At 32.6% G+C, this 17,505-nt stretch overlaps 1 protein-coding gene across 1 annotated transcript in view; it reads left to right on the top strand.

Annotated features, from left to right (window-relative positions):
• Positions 1 to 17,505, top strand: part of KCNT2 (potassium sodium-activated channel subfamily T member 2) — a 226,476-nt gene that overhangs the window by 56,301 nt on the left and 152,670 nt on the right. Inside the window, 1 exon segment of the mRNA XM_017874830.1 lies at positions 16,641 to 16,749. Coding sequence (XP_017730319.1) covers positions 16,641 to 16,749 — 109 coding nt within the window.

Below are 17,505 nucleotides of genomic sequence, written 5' to 3'. Positions count from 1 at the left end.
GTTTGGTTGATAAGATTGAGCAAAATTCTTTTTCTTCCCATAGCCTCTATTCTAAGAATAACATTGTGAAATTAATTAGTGAAATGTTTATGATTTCTTAAGAAAGACAGATTTAGAATAAATTTTAAAATGTTTATTTCTGGATAGAGCATTTCCAAAAATTACTTTTAATTGATTAATCTTGCAGTATTTTCTGACTATTAGAAAATACTGCAAGTCTCAGAATTGTAATGTACAGAGTATAACGTAGCTTTTTATAGTATTTTGAATTAGAATAATCTGTTACATATAAAATATATTTTAAAATCTGTATAAATGAATTGTTAATATTAAGCATAACTTTGAAGCAATTTTCCTCAATGCTGTTCTAAATCAATCCGACACATTATGAAACCTTTTTTTTATATATATTATGATCCTTGGCATGGTACAGCTTTTGAAAAACATTGATTGCACACTATTTTTAAAAAGTACATATTGAATTATTATTGCTGAATTTGTAAAATTAACTGAGTAAGTTATTTTGTTGTTTTATTGACAACAATGTTAAAACTAGGCAAACACTGCCAGTCCTAGAATTGGTCTGTGTGTATATTTCTGATTGGGGAGGGGAATTTCTGAATAACATTAAAATGCAAAATTAATAAGCATTACAAATACTCTGCTGTGGAATTAGCAATATTTTACAAAAAGTAAATGTAAGTCTACATAAAATTTTGTATTCTTTATTAGAAAAACAGTAAATAATCATGAATTTGAAAGTGCCATAGCAGATGACTCAGTAAATTTTCTTTTTTCTTTGAATGGCCAAAATTATTTAGAAAATTATTAAGTGTAATTTCACTGTGATCAAAATGCTTTCTGACTACTCTAGATTAATGTTATTTAAAAACAATAAAGCACATGACATATGCTTTTTAAAGAAGGTGCCCAGTTTTTTTTTATACGATGGTAACATTTAAAGATTTGGCAATCATTAAAAAGTTAGGGAACAACAGGTGCTGGAGAGGATGTGGAGAAATAGGAACACTTTTACACTGTTGGTGGGATTGTAAACTAGTTCATCTATTATGGAAAACAGTATGGCGAGTCCTCAGGGATCTAGAACTAGAAATACTGTATGACCCAGCCATCCCATTACTAGGTATATACCCAAAGGAATATAAATCATGCTGCTATAAAGGCACATGCACACGTATGTTTATTGTGGCACTATTCACAATAGCAAAGACTTGGAATCAACCCAAATGTCCATCAGTGACAGACTGGATTAAGAAAATTTGGCACATATACATCATGGAATACTATGCAGCCATAAAAAAGGATGAGTTTGTGTCCTTTGTAGGGACATGGATGCAGCTGGAAACCATCATTCTCAGCAAACTACCACAAGAACAGAAAACTAAATACTGCGTGTTCTCACTCATAGGTGGGAATTGAATTATGAGATCACTTGGACTTGGGAAGGGGAACATCACACACCGGGCCCTATTATGGGGAGAAGGGAGGGGGAGGGATGGTATTGGGAGTTATACCTGATGTAAATGATGAGTTGATGGGTGCTGACGAGTTGATGGATGCAGCACACCAACATGGCACAAGTATACATATGTACCAAACCTGCATGTTGTGCACATGTACACTAGAACTTACAATAATAAAAAAAAAAAGAAAAAATAAAGATNACAGACTGGATTAAGAAAATTTGGCACATATACATCATGGAATACTATGCAGCCATAAAAAAGGATGAGTTTGTGTCCTTTGTAGGGACATGGATGCAGCTGGAAACCATCATTCTCAGCAAACTACCACAAGAACAGAAAACTAAATACTGCGTGTTCTCACTCATAGGTGGGAATTGAATTATGAGATCACTTGGACTTGGGAAGGGGAACATCACACACCGGGCCCTATTATGGGGAGAAGGGAGGGGAGGGATGGTATTGGGAGTTATACCTGATGTAAATGATGAGTTGATGGGTGCTGACGAGTTGATGGATGCAGCACACCAACATGGCACAAGTATACATATGTACCAAACCTGCATGTTGTGCACATGTACACTAGAACTTACAATAATAAAAAAAAAAAGAAAAAATAAAGATTTGTAACATCATAATGGTAATTATCTGCAAAATCTTGCAATTTTCAGGGTTGTAGTTTTAATCAACATTTCTACTATTAGTATACATATTTTAGCTCATTTTTCTTCAAGTCCAATTAATAAATAATGGAAAAAAAATGATCCAAACCTTTGACATTTAATAAGTCACTTTCATGTGGTCAAGCATTTTGTGCCTATTATGTCATTTAATACCACAATTTGTTCATACATGAGAAAACCAAGTCTCAGAGATGTTCAATAGATTTCCCAGAGTAACAGTCTAAATTTTACCCAGTTTAGTCCAAATCCCAAACCTCTGCCTTTACAACAAACTTCTCCCCATGTTGATAATAGCTTAGCTTATTGTTCAAATGACATGTACATTTGAAAATAAAAGTGGTACTACTGTTTAAATATTATAATAAGAATGACATATATACATAGTTTCTGGTATCAGCTCTCTGTTCTACTCCTTTCCATCCTAGTTTATCCCTTAAAGAATGTATATTAACTTTGTATCCATTAAATTATTAATCTATTTTATATCCTTGCCCTGTAAGAAAATGACATTTTCTGACCTCTTTTCTCCTCTGACTTTCAATCTCAATTTTTCATTTCCCAATTTCCATTTTTGAAGTTACATTTGTGCATCTGAAGACTGATACCGTTTACTTTCTCTTCTCTAAACAAAACGAGGATGTCTGCCATTATTTATTGATGACTCTAAGTGTCGAACCCAATAAACATTTAGAATTGCATGAGTATGAACATATTGTTTATTGAAGACCCAGTGATCATTTTGATTACATTTTCTTTTTCCTTTCTTGTGTTGCTTCATTCAAAATTTTCAAAATCAGCTATATATTTTATGTGTTGATTACCATACTGTACATTTGTGTGTGCTGGGGGGTAGGGGGCTGCTAACTTATTTGTAAAGCTCCTTTTTACCACTCACTATTTTATTGTCTTGTCATATGTTTACATGTCTTAGTTTATCTAGCTTCAAATTTCTAGGAGGCTAACTGATGTAATCTGTTGCAACCCACTCCAAATTGAGCATAGTATTCTATACAAGGAAGAAAAAGCACCCCAGTATAATATTATCTCCATTTTCAAATATGATTCCTTCTTTTCCAGTATTCATTCAACAAATATTTATTGAGTATTCTGTACCCCAAACACTGACACACTAGCTGAACATATAATTATTAACAAAACAATAAAACATTTTCATTCTTATGGAGCTTATCTATTAGTAGAAGTGACGTTAAGTTGTAAGTGACATCTTATGTACTAGTAAGAATTGACATTAAATAAATGTGTACAATGTTAGTGAAAAGTATTAAATATGCTGGGGAGAGAGCATATGAAATGTTCAGAAAGACAAGCATTATAAATTGAATCATGAATTAAAAATTGTTTAAGATTAACCTAAGATAATCATAAAGTTCATTATTTATAGAACACATCAACACAACAGCATATTAGAGAGCTCGTACATCTTATCAGAGAGCTCATACATCATCATCAAGTATAATTTATCCATGGAATGCAAAAATGGTTCAACATACTAAAATTAATAACTGTGATAAACCACATTAATCGAATAAAGAACTTAAAAATATATTCCCATTTCAATATACTCAGAAAAATCATGTAACAAAATTTTCCATAGGAGCGTATCTTTATTAAAAAACATAGTATATACAGGGATTTGTAATATCCACAATTTCAGGCATCCACTGATGGTCTTGGAATATATCCCCCACCCCTGTAGATAAGGGGTAACTATTTTATGTAGAAAACTATAAAGATTCCAGAAAGAAAACTAACTGTTAGAACTAATATATCAATTTAGTAAAATTACTTGCATTCCTATATACTAACAATGAACCATTAGAAGGAAATTCAGAAAATAACTCCTTTTACAATAGCCCTCAAAAAGAATAAAATACTTATAATTAAACTTAATCAAGGAGGTGAAAGACTAGTACACTGAAAACTACAAAACATTGTTACAAGAAATTGAAGGAGACATAAATAAATGGAAAATGGAAAGACATCCTGTGTTCACTATTTCCATCAGAATCTCACTGGCCAGTTTTTTTTTTTTTTTTTTTAAACTGGAATAGTTAAAAACAATCCCGAAATTAATATAGCACCACAAAAGATCCAGAATAGCCAAAACAATCCTAAGAACAAAGAAGAGAGCAGGAGGTATCACACTTTGTGATTTAAAAATATATGTCAAAGCTATAGTTATTAAAACCATATGGTACCAGCATAAATACATGCATATAGACTAATAAAGAGCCTAAAAATAACCCTATGCATATATAGTCAACTGATCTTTAACAAGGTTGTCAAGAATACACAATGTGGAAAGGATAGTCTCTTCAACAGAAGGAAAAAATGAAGGAAGGAAGGAAGGAAGGAAGGAAGAATGGAAGGAAAGACAGAAGGTGGGAAGAGAGGGAGGGAGGGAGGGCGAGAGCAATGAGGAAGGAGGGGTGGAAGGAAGGAAGGAAGGAAGGAAGGAAGGAAGGAAGGAAGGAAGAGAGGGAGGGAAGAAGGGATGGAGGAAGGGAAAGGAAGGAGGGAAAGGAAGGAAGGAAAAGAAGGAAGGAAGGAAGGAAGAAACGAAGGAAGGAAGGAACAAACAGAGGAAGGAAAGAAGGGAGGGAGAGAGGAAAAGAGAGTAGGAGAAAATAAAGAAAGAAGGAAAGGAACGAAAAGAAGGAAAGAAAAGACACTGAGATCTTACATCCTACACACACACAAAATCTTAGACTTTAACTTGATCTGAAATGGTAAAATCGAAACAGAGGAAAAGCTTGACTTTGGTCTTGGCATTGATTTCTTGGTTATAACACCAAAGCACAAGCAACAAAATAAAAAATAGACAAGTGGTGTTATGTCCAACTAAACAAAACGAAAAACTTATGCATAGCAAAGGAAAAAATAATAGTGAAAAGATAACCCGAAGAATGGGAGAAAATATTTGCAAACCATATATCTAATAAGGGATAAATTTCAAGACTATATAGGGAACTTCTATAGCCTAATAGCAAAAACTGAAACCAAACACACACACACACACACACACACACACACACACACACACACACACAAAAGGAAATAAGCTGATTAAGAAGTAGGCAAAAGACTTGAATGGAAATATCTCCGAATAAGACATACAAGTGGCCAAAAAGTACCATATTTGAACAGATGATCAACATCATTAATTATCAGGGAAAGGAAATCAAAACAGCAAAGAGATATCATTTTATATCTCTTAGGATTGTTGTCAAAATCAAGATACAAAGAGTTGATGGTGATGTGGAGAAATTCAAAACATTGTCCACTGGTTGTGGATATATAAAATAATGAAGCAGCTATGAAAATCAATATGGTGGTTTTCAAAACCTAAAATAGAATTGCCATATGACTCAGAAATCCCACTTCCTGTGATACATCCAAAGGGATTGAAATCAACATGCCAAAGAGATGTCTGTACCCCTATGTTCATTGTAGTATTGTTCACAATAGCCAAGAAATCAAAATAAACATTGTCCAATAACAGATGAATAGAAAAGGAAATTTGGTTTATACTGCCAACAGATCTACATTAGAAAAAAGTTGAAGAAAGTTCTTTAGCAAATAGAAATGATGTCTTATGACACTCTGGATTCACATGAAAAAATTAAGAAAGCCAGAAATGATAAATATGTTGGTAAATATAACTTGAAATTTAAAAAATATTATTTATTGTTTCAAGCAAAGTAATGACAATTATTGTGGGATTTATAACAAACAAGTAAAATGAATGACATTCTAGCATGATGACTGAAAAAATGGAACATGCTGTAGTGAGATTCTTTATGTATTATTTGAAAGATGGGTGTAATATATACTGGTATATGTTATAAACCTTAGGGTAGCCCTTAATAAAGATTTTAAAAACCTATATGATTAAGTGGAACAATAAATGTATTTAATGCAAAGGCAGCAGTAAAAGGGAACAAAGAATAGATGAGATAAATAGAAAAATAAGAGGATGAAAATGATACACTGCACAAATACTAATCATACATAAGTGGAAGGTAGCTGTATTAAGCAAAGAAAACTCATGGACAAGAACTCATACCAAAGATGAAGAGGAATACTTTGTATTGAGTAAAGGATCAGTGCATTAAAAAAAATAACACTCCTAAATGTGTGTGTGTGTGCTATATATATATAAAACTCTCAAAATACATGAAGTATAAAATGGCATAACTGAAAGGAGGAGTAAAAAGCTACAGTTAGTCTTATAATTTTCAACACTTCTGTCTTATCAATCAATGAAAAAAGGCAGGAGATCAATAGATTTGTAACAAACTTGAACACACCATCACCAGCTTGATCTAATTGACATATGGAATATTACACTAAAAAACGGAATTCCAGTGTTCAAGCACACATGAAACATTCACAGAGATACATCATATTCTGAACCATAAAAGATATGGCAGAGAATTTAAAACCTACAGAATATGTTCTCTGATTATAATTGAATTAAATGAGGCATCAATAATAAAAACACAGCTGAAAAATACCTAAATATTTGGAAATAAAACAAAATATCCATAAGTAACCCATGGGTAAAAGATAAAATAAGAAGAATTATGATGAAAATGCAACACATTAAATTGTATGGAACGCAGCTTTACAAGCATCTGAAGAGAAATTCATATCTTTAAATTTTTATATTGGAAAGGTTCAAAATTTAATAGCAAAAAGGAATTGGAGGCAACAATTATGAACTTTGAAAGTGTTTTCTGTACAGGAGCGCAATGAAATCGGGCAGTAACTGATGGGTAATGTTTGATCAATGAAAGCTTTGTTTCCTCCTTTTCCTTTTTTCACTTTTTTTTAGTGGGAAAGATTTTGGTGAGTAAATATGGCAAATATTTACCAAAGATGGCAAAATTGGTCATGAAAGAATATAATAGGATGTGATCTTATGCAGGAATGGAAGGTTTTTCTTGGATAGGGGTGTAAAACTTTCATCCATTTTAACAAACGGGAAAACAGAATATATAGATAGAGATGAAGGTATGTTTGTGGCCCCATGGAAAAGAGCTTGTGGAAGTTGATTTTTCTTGTTTCCATTTGCTTAGTGAAATAACAGTTGAGATTATCAGGGCAGAGGGAGGCTCCGGGCCCTTGAGAAACACTGGCAAGTGGCAGAGGGAGGATTCACATCTCAAAGGAGCAGAGAAAGAATTTATAATGGAAAATTTTCTGAAATAAACGTTCTAAGTAAAGAAAGGTCAGAGCCCTGGAGTCAGGAGGAAATCTGTCTAATGTTTATTCACGCTGAGGGGAGAAACTTTGAGGCATCTTAGGTATTTGACTCCCAAGGCTTTAAGTTGTAACTCTCTGAAAAAAAAAAAAAAAAATGTTTTTATTCCCGGCTCATGCTGCTGACTTTCCTCTTAAATGTCAAAGACATATTTATTCTTGATTATTACATGCATTTTCGAACATATGGTATCTTAGAAAAGAAAGCAAACAATCACCAAGCACTCAGTGATTTCCCTTCATGTACCCTTCTGACAGCATGAGAAAAGAGCTGAAATAAAATGTTTGCTACGGAAACTTTTTCACTGTTTTTCAAGTATGTTTTGTTTTAAGAAGATCTACCTCAGGCACTGAAACAAGCACATAATCATCTGTACTGTCATTCCCTAATGAAATGTACCTTAGATTCTTTTGGGAGATTTTGCAAATTTATTTATCTCTTTAGTCAACCCAGTGGTTAGTGACTTGTTTTCAAAAATATTTTCCTTACCATTCTCAAAACTCACAGAATTTTAAACTTGAAAAGATACCTTGATATCCCTAATATAACTGAGATTTTAGTACACTCAGAAATAGTTTTTGGTAAATTTTTGACTGATGTACATCACCGGACTTCAGTTACATGCTGTCAAGATAACCTGACCTCTTTACGAATCACTTTATTATTCATTTGACATTTGTATACCAGTGAGTTTCAAGACGTTTTTGGATAGTGTGGTCATGACTATGTTAAATTGAGTAACTAGATCAGGGAAAATTCAAGAGGCTTAAGATCTGGAATTGGATTTGGTGTTGATGGAAGTGTCCTTCAAAACCTGGGAGAGGATTTAAGTAAGTAAAACATACAATTTAAGGCGTGTATCATTCTGGATGAATTACTCTAACTCGGACCAAGGACTAGGAAACAATACAGTGCTTCAGCTTTCAGAAAGAGTACAAAATGAGTTTAGTTACTCTATAAGGAAAAACAAAAAGTAAGCTTTTGAACTTGCAATAATGTTGACTTGTTGCTGAGTCCCAAAATTTCTGGTAAAATTTTGATAATATATATGGAGATTCCGACAGGCAAGCAGGTTTTTATCAGTAAGTATCTGTAAGGAGTGGTACATTTTCAGCCACAAGAGTGGGAATCAAAATCAGAATTACAGTCCCTGAGAGATCATTGAAAAAGCAAGGACATTTTTTCCTAAAACGAGAACTCAAGATAATGTTTCAGTCCCAGATACACTGTTAAATCCCTTCTGCTGAAACTTGGCAGGGGGACAAAATTATATTTACAACCATACAAGTTTGAATGCTGAGGCCCAGAATGCTAGACCAAGTCTTCTTTTAATTTTTTTGGTTTTTGACTTTAGTGTAGATTGTTCATGAAGGCTAGGTCATTGTCGAGTCTGTAGGTTTGGGTGAGTGATACAGTTTAATTAGACTACAACTAGTTGGCCTGATGTTCTACTTTCTAATAGCCAGCTATTCTGTTGTAAAATGCAGCAACACATTTTAATGGTAGAGTATTTTTTAGTGATTTTGGCTGTTTTCTTTTAAAGTATTTTTATTTAAGAGCACTTTTGAATTATTTTTGTATTTAAAATAAGGATGTATCATATTTGAAGCCTACTTCTCTAAAGACATCAATTACAATTAATCACAATGAAATGTATCATTTTCTTAATTCAGTCATAAAGTTAGGTCAATTAGTTATAGATGATAGATACTATGGATCCTCTGTATCAGAATTACCTTCAGTTTTTGATATTACCTGATATACGTATATGTAATCTAACCTTATACTTTTTAACAGTCTACATATTAGTCCTGGATGTTCTAATTATGAACAAAATAGACCCTGAACTCAAGGTGCTTTTGAGTCCAATCTACTGTGAGGTCTTCATAGGGACATCTGTGAAGAAATTGTTCTGTGGGCAAGGAATACATTTGGCAAGAACTGTTTATACAATACATTCGAATGTTTTCAAGATAGGTTTGTTTTCCAGATTGCCATAAGACTTTTTTTGTTCTTTATAAGTTTTGTGATTAGTTTGCTCAATCACCTATAAATTTTGGACAAATCTATCTACATGTATTATTTTAAGTTTTACAATTCAGTTTCACTTTATATACTAGTAATCTTAAAAAATAAAGTGTCCAATGACTAAGTTAACAAGATATACTCAAAGTATGTGGGGTAAATAGATCAATTTTCAAGTGCTGCAGATGGATTTTATAAATTAAAAATTGAAAGGAAAGTGATGCCTTTGATCAAACCAATGTTTTATCACTTCTAGGTGACAGACTCTAATTGAGAGTCTAATAAAAATTTTAAATTTATGGATAGGTAAATAATTCATGTATAAAATTTCATCTAAAATGTTCTTTAATGGGTTATTTGGATTTCAGTAAAGTAATTCCTGCCATAGGTAAAGTGATTTATTATAAGTCCTCAGAACAACAATCAATATCTTAGATAGTACAATTTATTAAGTTGAATTTTATGGAGACATTCTTCATTAATTTAATTTTTAGGCAAACTGACTTTTTGTAAAATGTTCTGTTTCACAGTAGCAATAAACATCCAGGTGATGTGATAGTGTCCCAAATTACCTGCCTTTATTATTACAGCATTTTTATTCTAAAGTTATCACAATAAACATTTTGCTCTATGGTAAGAAATATGGAGCATTTTACTTAAGAATGAATTTGTCCCCAAGAAAATAAAAAAAAAAAAATCAATCTTACCCTCTGCTTTTAGAAAAAAATGAAGTGAAATCGTGTTTCTTTGCTAGTTTCATTATCTGTATTAGAAAAATTTTCCTTTTGTATTTCTCATGTGATATTTATGTTACATAGCTCTTTTCTTTTTTCTTCACTTAATGATCCACTCAAAATTATTGATGTTTGTTCTGTTTTGTGAGGGCATAAATTATGAATAAAACAAGGAAGATTTCAGAATAGGTACTTTATTCCACGTATTCAGGCATTGAATTGAAATATTTACTAAATGCTTTCTATATGCCTAATGCTCATTGTATGATCACATTTAGTGTTCAAACTATCGATATGAAGTAAATATTGTTTTTCTTATTCACCTGTGATATGCAAATGAATGCTAGGTTCTGGGAATAAGCTAGGGTGAGCAAAATGTAGACATGGCCCTTGCCTTCATAAAGCTTATAGTTTACTGAGGACCAACTTTTAAAAATGCTAAATGTTAGATGGGGTTAATTGTTTACAGAATACAATGGGATCAAGTAGCATCATCTATCCTAGTGTACCAGCAGTCAGAAGAAAAGGCTTCCTAGATAAGTGATGTTTTAGCTGGGATGAGAGGCATTAGTAGGGCTGAACCAGTAAAGAATGTTCTTGGCAAATGGTCCTAGGTGAGAAATGCTGGTTATCTGAGTGGAGAATGTGCATTATCACTAAGTGGAGGAATGCAAAGACTGAGGAAATAGTTTGGGAAAAGTTTAATAAAGGTGGTTGTAAGCCTTGTTAAGAAGTTTGAATTTGATGCCAAAACAAGGGAAACCATTATAGGATTTTAACAGTAAGAATTTTGGTTGGAAAAAACTTCATCTGATAACATTACAGAATTAGTGAAAAAATGTTATAAAGCTTGAGATAGGCTGATTGGGGGGCTGTTGCCCTTACTCCAAGCCAGAAGTGACAAGTTTTTAGATCAGGTTGTGGCACTGGTGCTGGAGAATAGTGGAATCTATTAGACCAATATTTAGAGGCATAATCAACAAGATTTGAGAACTCATTAAATGTAAGGTAAGTGAGACAGAGAAGCTGATGATTTAGCATCCGGTAGTATTTTCCTTTGGGAAAAGGGAGGATTACCAGTAGCAAGATAATTTCGGTTTGGGATAAGAATGTCAAAGGACAAACAAGTGTGTGGTGTCAGATAAACCAAAGGAGGATGTTTTAGGGAGCCAGTGATCTACAAGTCAACTGTTGCCAAGGGTTAAGATAAAGAAGAAAAGCAAGTTGCACACATCCATTATACAATAACTAAAACTTCTGTAAGAAGAATCAGATCCATGGTAAGTTCCCTGTACTCATGTGTTTTGTAAGCTCTGAAGTGAAAATTAGAGCCCAAGGTTGGTGACTCTACAGATCATGCTTTTCTCACTTACTTTTAAAACTAAGCTAGACTTTTGTTGTTATTGTTAAGCCATTCTAGGTTTACAGAGAAAATGGAACAAAAAATATAGAGAATGTCCGTATCTCACCCCTACACTCCTCTCCCCTACACCCCATTTTCCCATTTTTATCTTCCAGTATTGTGGCACATTCATTGAAACTAATGAACCAATATTGATAAATTATTTAACTAAAAACCATAATTTACATTAGGGTTCACTCTTTGTATTGTATATTCTGTGGGTTTTGATAAATGTAATATGACATGCATTCACCATTATAATATCACAAGGAATATTTTTAGGGTCTTAGAACTATTCTCTGCTTTACCTATACATCCTTCTGTCCTTTCTTTTTCCCAACCTGGCAACCACTGACCTCTGTACTATCTCCATAATTTTGCATTACTACAATGACATATAGTTGAAATCATGCATTATGCAGCCTTTTCAGATTGTCTTTTTTCACTTAGCAATATGCATTTGAGATTTTGCATGTCTTTTCTTGGCTTGATAGTGTATTTCTTTGCATTGCCCAATATTCCATTGTATGGATGTAGCACGGTTTATCCATTCATTTATTGAAGTTCATCTTGGTTACATCCAAGTGTTTATAATTATAAATTAAGTTGTTTTAAGCATGTGCATGCAGGTTTTTGTAGAGACCTACATTTTCTATTCACTTAGGTAAATACTAAGTATCCCAATTGCTGGATTATTTGGTTAGGGTACACTTACTTTTGTAAGAAATTGTCAAACTGTATTCCAAAATTGATGTATCATTTTGCATTCCTTCCCAGCAATGAATGCAACTGCCTGTTGATCTATGTCCTCTCTAGTATTTGGTGTTTTCAGCATTTCAGATTTAAGCTATTATGAAAAGTATTTAGTGATATCTTACTGTTTTAATTTGCAACTCTCTAATGATATGTGTTGAATGTCTTTTCATTCTTCTAATCTGTGTATGTTCTTGGGTCAGATGTCTGTTCAGATCTCCTGCCCATTTTAAATTCAGTTGTTTGTTTTCTTGCTATCTACATCTTTGTGTTTCAACATGTTTAGTCCATTACCATTTGATGTCATTATTAATATGGTTAGATATAGCTCTATCTCAATTGTTTTCTGTTTGTTTCCTCTGATTTTGGTTCCTCTGTTTTTCCTTTCCCACATTTTTTATTACTTGGTTTCGTGAAGCATTGAATGTAGTATACCTATTGACTTTTTAGATATGCCTTTTGAATTTTTTTTTTTGTGAGTGCTCTAGGGATTACAATACACATTCTTACTGCTTCATATCAGATTTATGTCATTTTTATACCACTTGTTAAAATTATAAACTTGCATTTATTTGTTTTCTACTGTCCCATGTTATTGTTGTTAGATGTAATAATTTATCCATAGATTAGAAACTACACTAAACAATATTATAAATGTTGCTTTATTCAGATTATATATTTTATAGAAATTAAGAGGAAGTGTTTTTTATAGTCACTACAACATTAAGCATTTGTTACTCTTGTTTTATTTCTGAAGTGCTTTCTCCCTGCTATCATTTTTCTCGAGCTTATATAGTTTTCTTAAACTTTTCTTGTAGTATGATTCCAATGGCAGTACATATCCTTAGATTTCTTTATTTTAAAAAGTCCTTTATTTCACCTTCCTGTTTGAAGGAGTTTTTGCTAGATACAAAGTTCTGGTTTCATAGCTTTTTTTCCTTCATTCTAAACTTCAGAATTTTTTCCAGGGTGGTTTGACTTTCACAATTTTTAATGAGAGTCCTTGGCCATATGACTCTTTCTTTGGGTGCTATCAAGATTTTGTCTTCATTTTTGTTTTTTAACAGTTTTAATACAATGTGGCTAGGCATGGTTATCTTTTTGTTTATCTAGTTTAGATTTCGCTAATTTTCTTGAACTTATAAGTGTATGTCTTCTACAAAATTAAAAAGTTTCTAGTCATTATTTCTTCAAATCATTTTCTGCTATTTTTTCTCTTTTGTTTTCTTTTGTGAATTCAATTATATTATGTAAGATCTTTTTACCGTGTTACACAAGTTCCTGAACTCTGTTCCCTTTTCCTTACCTCTTCTCTTTGTTTTTCAAATTGGGTAAATTCTATTGATCTATGTTCAAGTTCACTGACTCCTTTCTTCTGTCATTCCCAATCTATTTCAAAGCCCATATAGTGAATATGTTTTTTCATAAACTTTGGCTTTTAATCTAAAATACTTTCTATTACTCTGCTGAAATTTTCTTTTTTAATTACAAGCATGTTTTTCATTACATTACTGATCATAGTTCTAGTAGAAGCTTTAATTCCTTCTCTGCTCATTCTAACATTTCAGACCGTCTAGTAGCTACCATCTATTGGTTATCATTTTATTTGTTTCCCATGCAAATAGGTCACATTTTTCTGGAAATTCATGAATTAAATAATATTGCATTGTATTTTGTATATTGTGTTATGTTGCGGAGCCTTGGATTCTACTGTATTCTTCCAAAGAATGTTAGTGCTCTCAATTTAGCACAGGCTAAGTTGCTTAAACTCAAAATAAAGAAAACTCCATCACCATTGGGGTTGGTAGTGCTTCACAAATGTCAGCTTGGATTGTTTTTATGCTTTCCCATGCATTCATGGTTCAGAGGTCAGCCAAAGTTGTTTACACTCATTCACAGAATTTGTGGTTTCTCTTTGCTACCTCTCCCTTTTCCTGTCTCTGGTGGCTCTGGTTGCTCCAGGCTCCATTCCCTTGTTGTTCTGGCAGGTTTTCTCTGGAGTTTTAGCCAACTTGTGCTGTTGTGGTAAGCACAGCCGCCCTCAGGTCACAGCAGCAAAAACATGGAAATTATGACCTGCAAGATACTTCCTCCAAGTTTTAATTTTCCTCTAAATTCTGCCTACTTTAGTTGATTTACTAGGGCCTTTATATGCTTGTTCTACAGATTTTTTAATAGTTGTCATATGCAAGGACAATTTATTAGGAGTTTATTCTTTCATATTGATAAACCTCCTGACCTCCTCTATTTCTTCTTTTATTATTAATGTTACATTTTTTGCTGGTGTCAGCAGATAAGTCTCACTTTAAATTTTCCTAAGAAATTCATTTTTCTTCTTTACCTTTTATCCTTCATTATATTACTTCTGCTACTACTAAGATGATACGCATAATAAGAAAAACAACTTACGTTTTTTCAATAAATGACTGCCAACCTTTAATAAAAGGTGTATGTGTGTTGTCTATTTCACCATAGAAATCCTGTAAGATACAGAATATCTACAGTTTACTAATGAAGAACTTTAACTTGCCCAAGTCTAATTAGATACTGAGGGATAAAGTAGGGTTAAAAACCCTAGAATAACCCATTATCTTCAACACAACACTAAACATAATGAAATAAAATAAGATAAAAATCATAACTTGGCATCTGCTTATACAGTGGTTGACTTTCTATTTTTTTCCTTCTCCTTTAAAATTGTGTACTTCTAGTGAAAGAGAAATAACAGTAATCCTCCATTAAATTATCTATAACCCTCAAACCTCAGATTTAAAAGCATGTAAAATGGATTAACAATTATTCACTTGATGAATCTTAGTAGAATTATTAGGCTCATTCTGATATTTGAATATTTGCCTGTAAGGTGCATATGGTCCATGTAAACCATGCTGGACTACCATTCATCAACTTTCATGTAACTTAAAGTTACTATCGTATTTTGGGTTGCTATAAGAAAATAGCATATACTGGGTGGATTATAGACAACAGAAATGTATTGCTCACAATTCTGGGGGCTGGAAAGTCCAAGATCAAGGAGCCAGCAGACCTAATGTCTGATAAAGACTGGCTTCCTGGTTCCTAGATAGTTGTCTTCTTGCAACACCCTTACGTGGCTGAAGAAGTGAGGGAGCTCTCTCTTGGGTGTCTTTTATATGGGCATTAACCCATTCATGATGACTGCCCTCATGATGAGGCCTACCAGAGGCCTCATCTCCTAGTGCCTTCACAATGCGGGGTAGGATTTCAACATGTAAATCTGGGGAGGAAATGATCATTCTGTCTATAGCAGTTTCCAACCATAAATAACACCTTCTTCTATCTGCATTTGGATAAACAGTCCCTTGTGCCTATCTGTATTTTGGATCTTCCTTTCCTTCCACTAATAGTACTGTCAGATAGAACTTTCTGTGATGGTGAAAAATTTATATAGCTCTGCTTTCTAACATGGCAGCCACTAGCCACGTGCAGCTTTGAGTATTTGAAATGTGGCTAGTGTGATTGAGTAATTAAATTCTTAACTTTAAGTTTAGATACTTCAAATTTAAATAGCCTCATGTGCCTGGTGGCTGTTATATGGACAGTACTATCCTAGAGCATTTCTGTGCTTCCTTTTCAAAAATGTATTAGCTAACTGTGTGGCATATTTCTCTAATAATCTTCCTTGATTTTTTTTCAATTCATTGAATTTATGGGGTGACTACTCTGTAAAGGAGTTCGTGTTAAGCATGATTTTGATTCCCTTCCTTAGTCTAAATGTCTTTTTAAAATCTTTTTTGATACATTTTATTATATCTTAGAGTTTTTTATGTCTTTAAACATACCACACAGGTACACACACACGCACACACATACGCACACAAGTCAAAATTCTTTTACCTTTACTATTATATTTAAAAAAGTAATTTTCTAAGCATGTTATTATTATACGTACATTTTTTATTTCTCCTTGGAAATTCCTATTACAAATTATTACTTTTGCTACCTGTCTGAAAGCTTCTGACTGCCGGAATTTTCTAGGAAAATTGTTTTTAAGTCTGTCTGGCTATTTTTTCTCTTAATCTTTTCTAATATTCTAAGTGCTAGCAATTAGCTATGATTAAATTAGCCATTACTACCTTCTTCTATGGAAATAATAGGTATCCTTAACAAGTCCTCACAGTACTTTTTATGTTTAAGTTTTAACGATGAATGTGACAAAGCAAAATGATTGCTTACTTTTACTTTATATATTATAAAATTGTAACTTATGATATTTTATTTTGATCACTTCAGGATCACCAAACAATTTTGAGAGCATGGGCTGTGAAAGATTTTGCTCCAAATTGTCCTTTGTATGTCCAGATATTAAAGCCTGAAAATAAATTTCACATCAAATTTGCTGGTAAGTTTTTATCTTGCATGAGATCCATTGAATTTCCTGAAACTCCTATAGTGGTTTAAGAGTTAAGTCTCTGAACTAAGTGGCAACTTAAAATATTCAAGATTCTAAAGAACTGAAAATGATTATCAAATGCCAACTGCTTATTAAAAAGACCTTTGTAACTAGGCTATCTTATTTTTACTTACTATTATTTAAGAAAAGAAGTGTTTTCGAAAATTTTTAAATATACATGGTGATGACTTGCTATGAAAAAATTTTTGAATGGCAGTAATGACATTAGCACTACGTAAAATCTTAACATGATGACTTTAAACTTGAGTGTCACCACTTAAGACAGGTAGATTAATATTTTGAACCTTATTTCCTGTCTATTAAAAGGCCACACGGATTATGTCTCTGTTTTATTGGGGTTAATAGTAAGGATTTAATAAATAATGTCTGAAACATATTAAGTGTTCTATTGTATGGATATTGTATTAGGACCTTAAAACAATATGTATTTTCGAAAAATAATTTGTGATTTTGAGTGTATTTTAACAAAAATTCAGAACAGACTTCAGTTCTTTCTCCCTTCTTATGTTTCCACATAGTTGGTATGTTTCCACAGAGAGATCAACTTTGCTGAAAAAGTTTACTGCTAAAATAAAAACAAAAAACTATTTGCATTAATCTATTTTCTAATTCTCATTTTGTCATTATTTTAATAATAAAGTAATAATAATTACTTTAATTTTAAATCATATTTACTATTATTAT

This window comes from Rhinopithecus bieti, unplaced genomic scaffold (genome assembly GCF_001698545.2).
Source record: "Rhinopithecus bieti isolate Rb0 unplaced genomic scaffold, ASM169854v2 scaffold_9420, whole genome shotgun sequence".
Lineage (NCBI taxonomy): Eukaryota > Metazoa > Chordata > Mammalia > Primates > Cercopithecidae > Rhinopithecus > Rhinopithecus bieti.
Note: the sequence above shows the minus strand (reverse complement) of the source record. Positions and strands in the feature narration are given on the sequence as shown.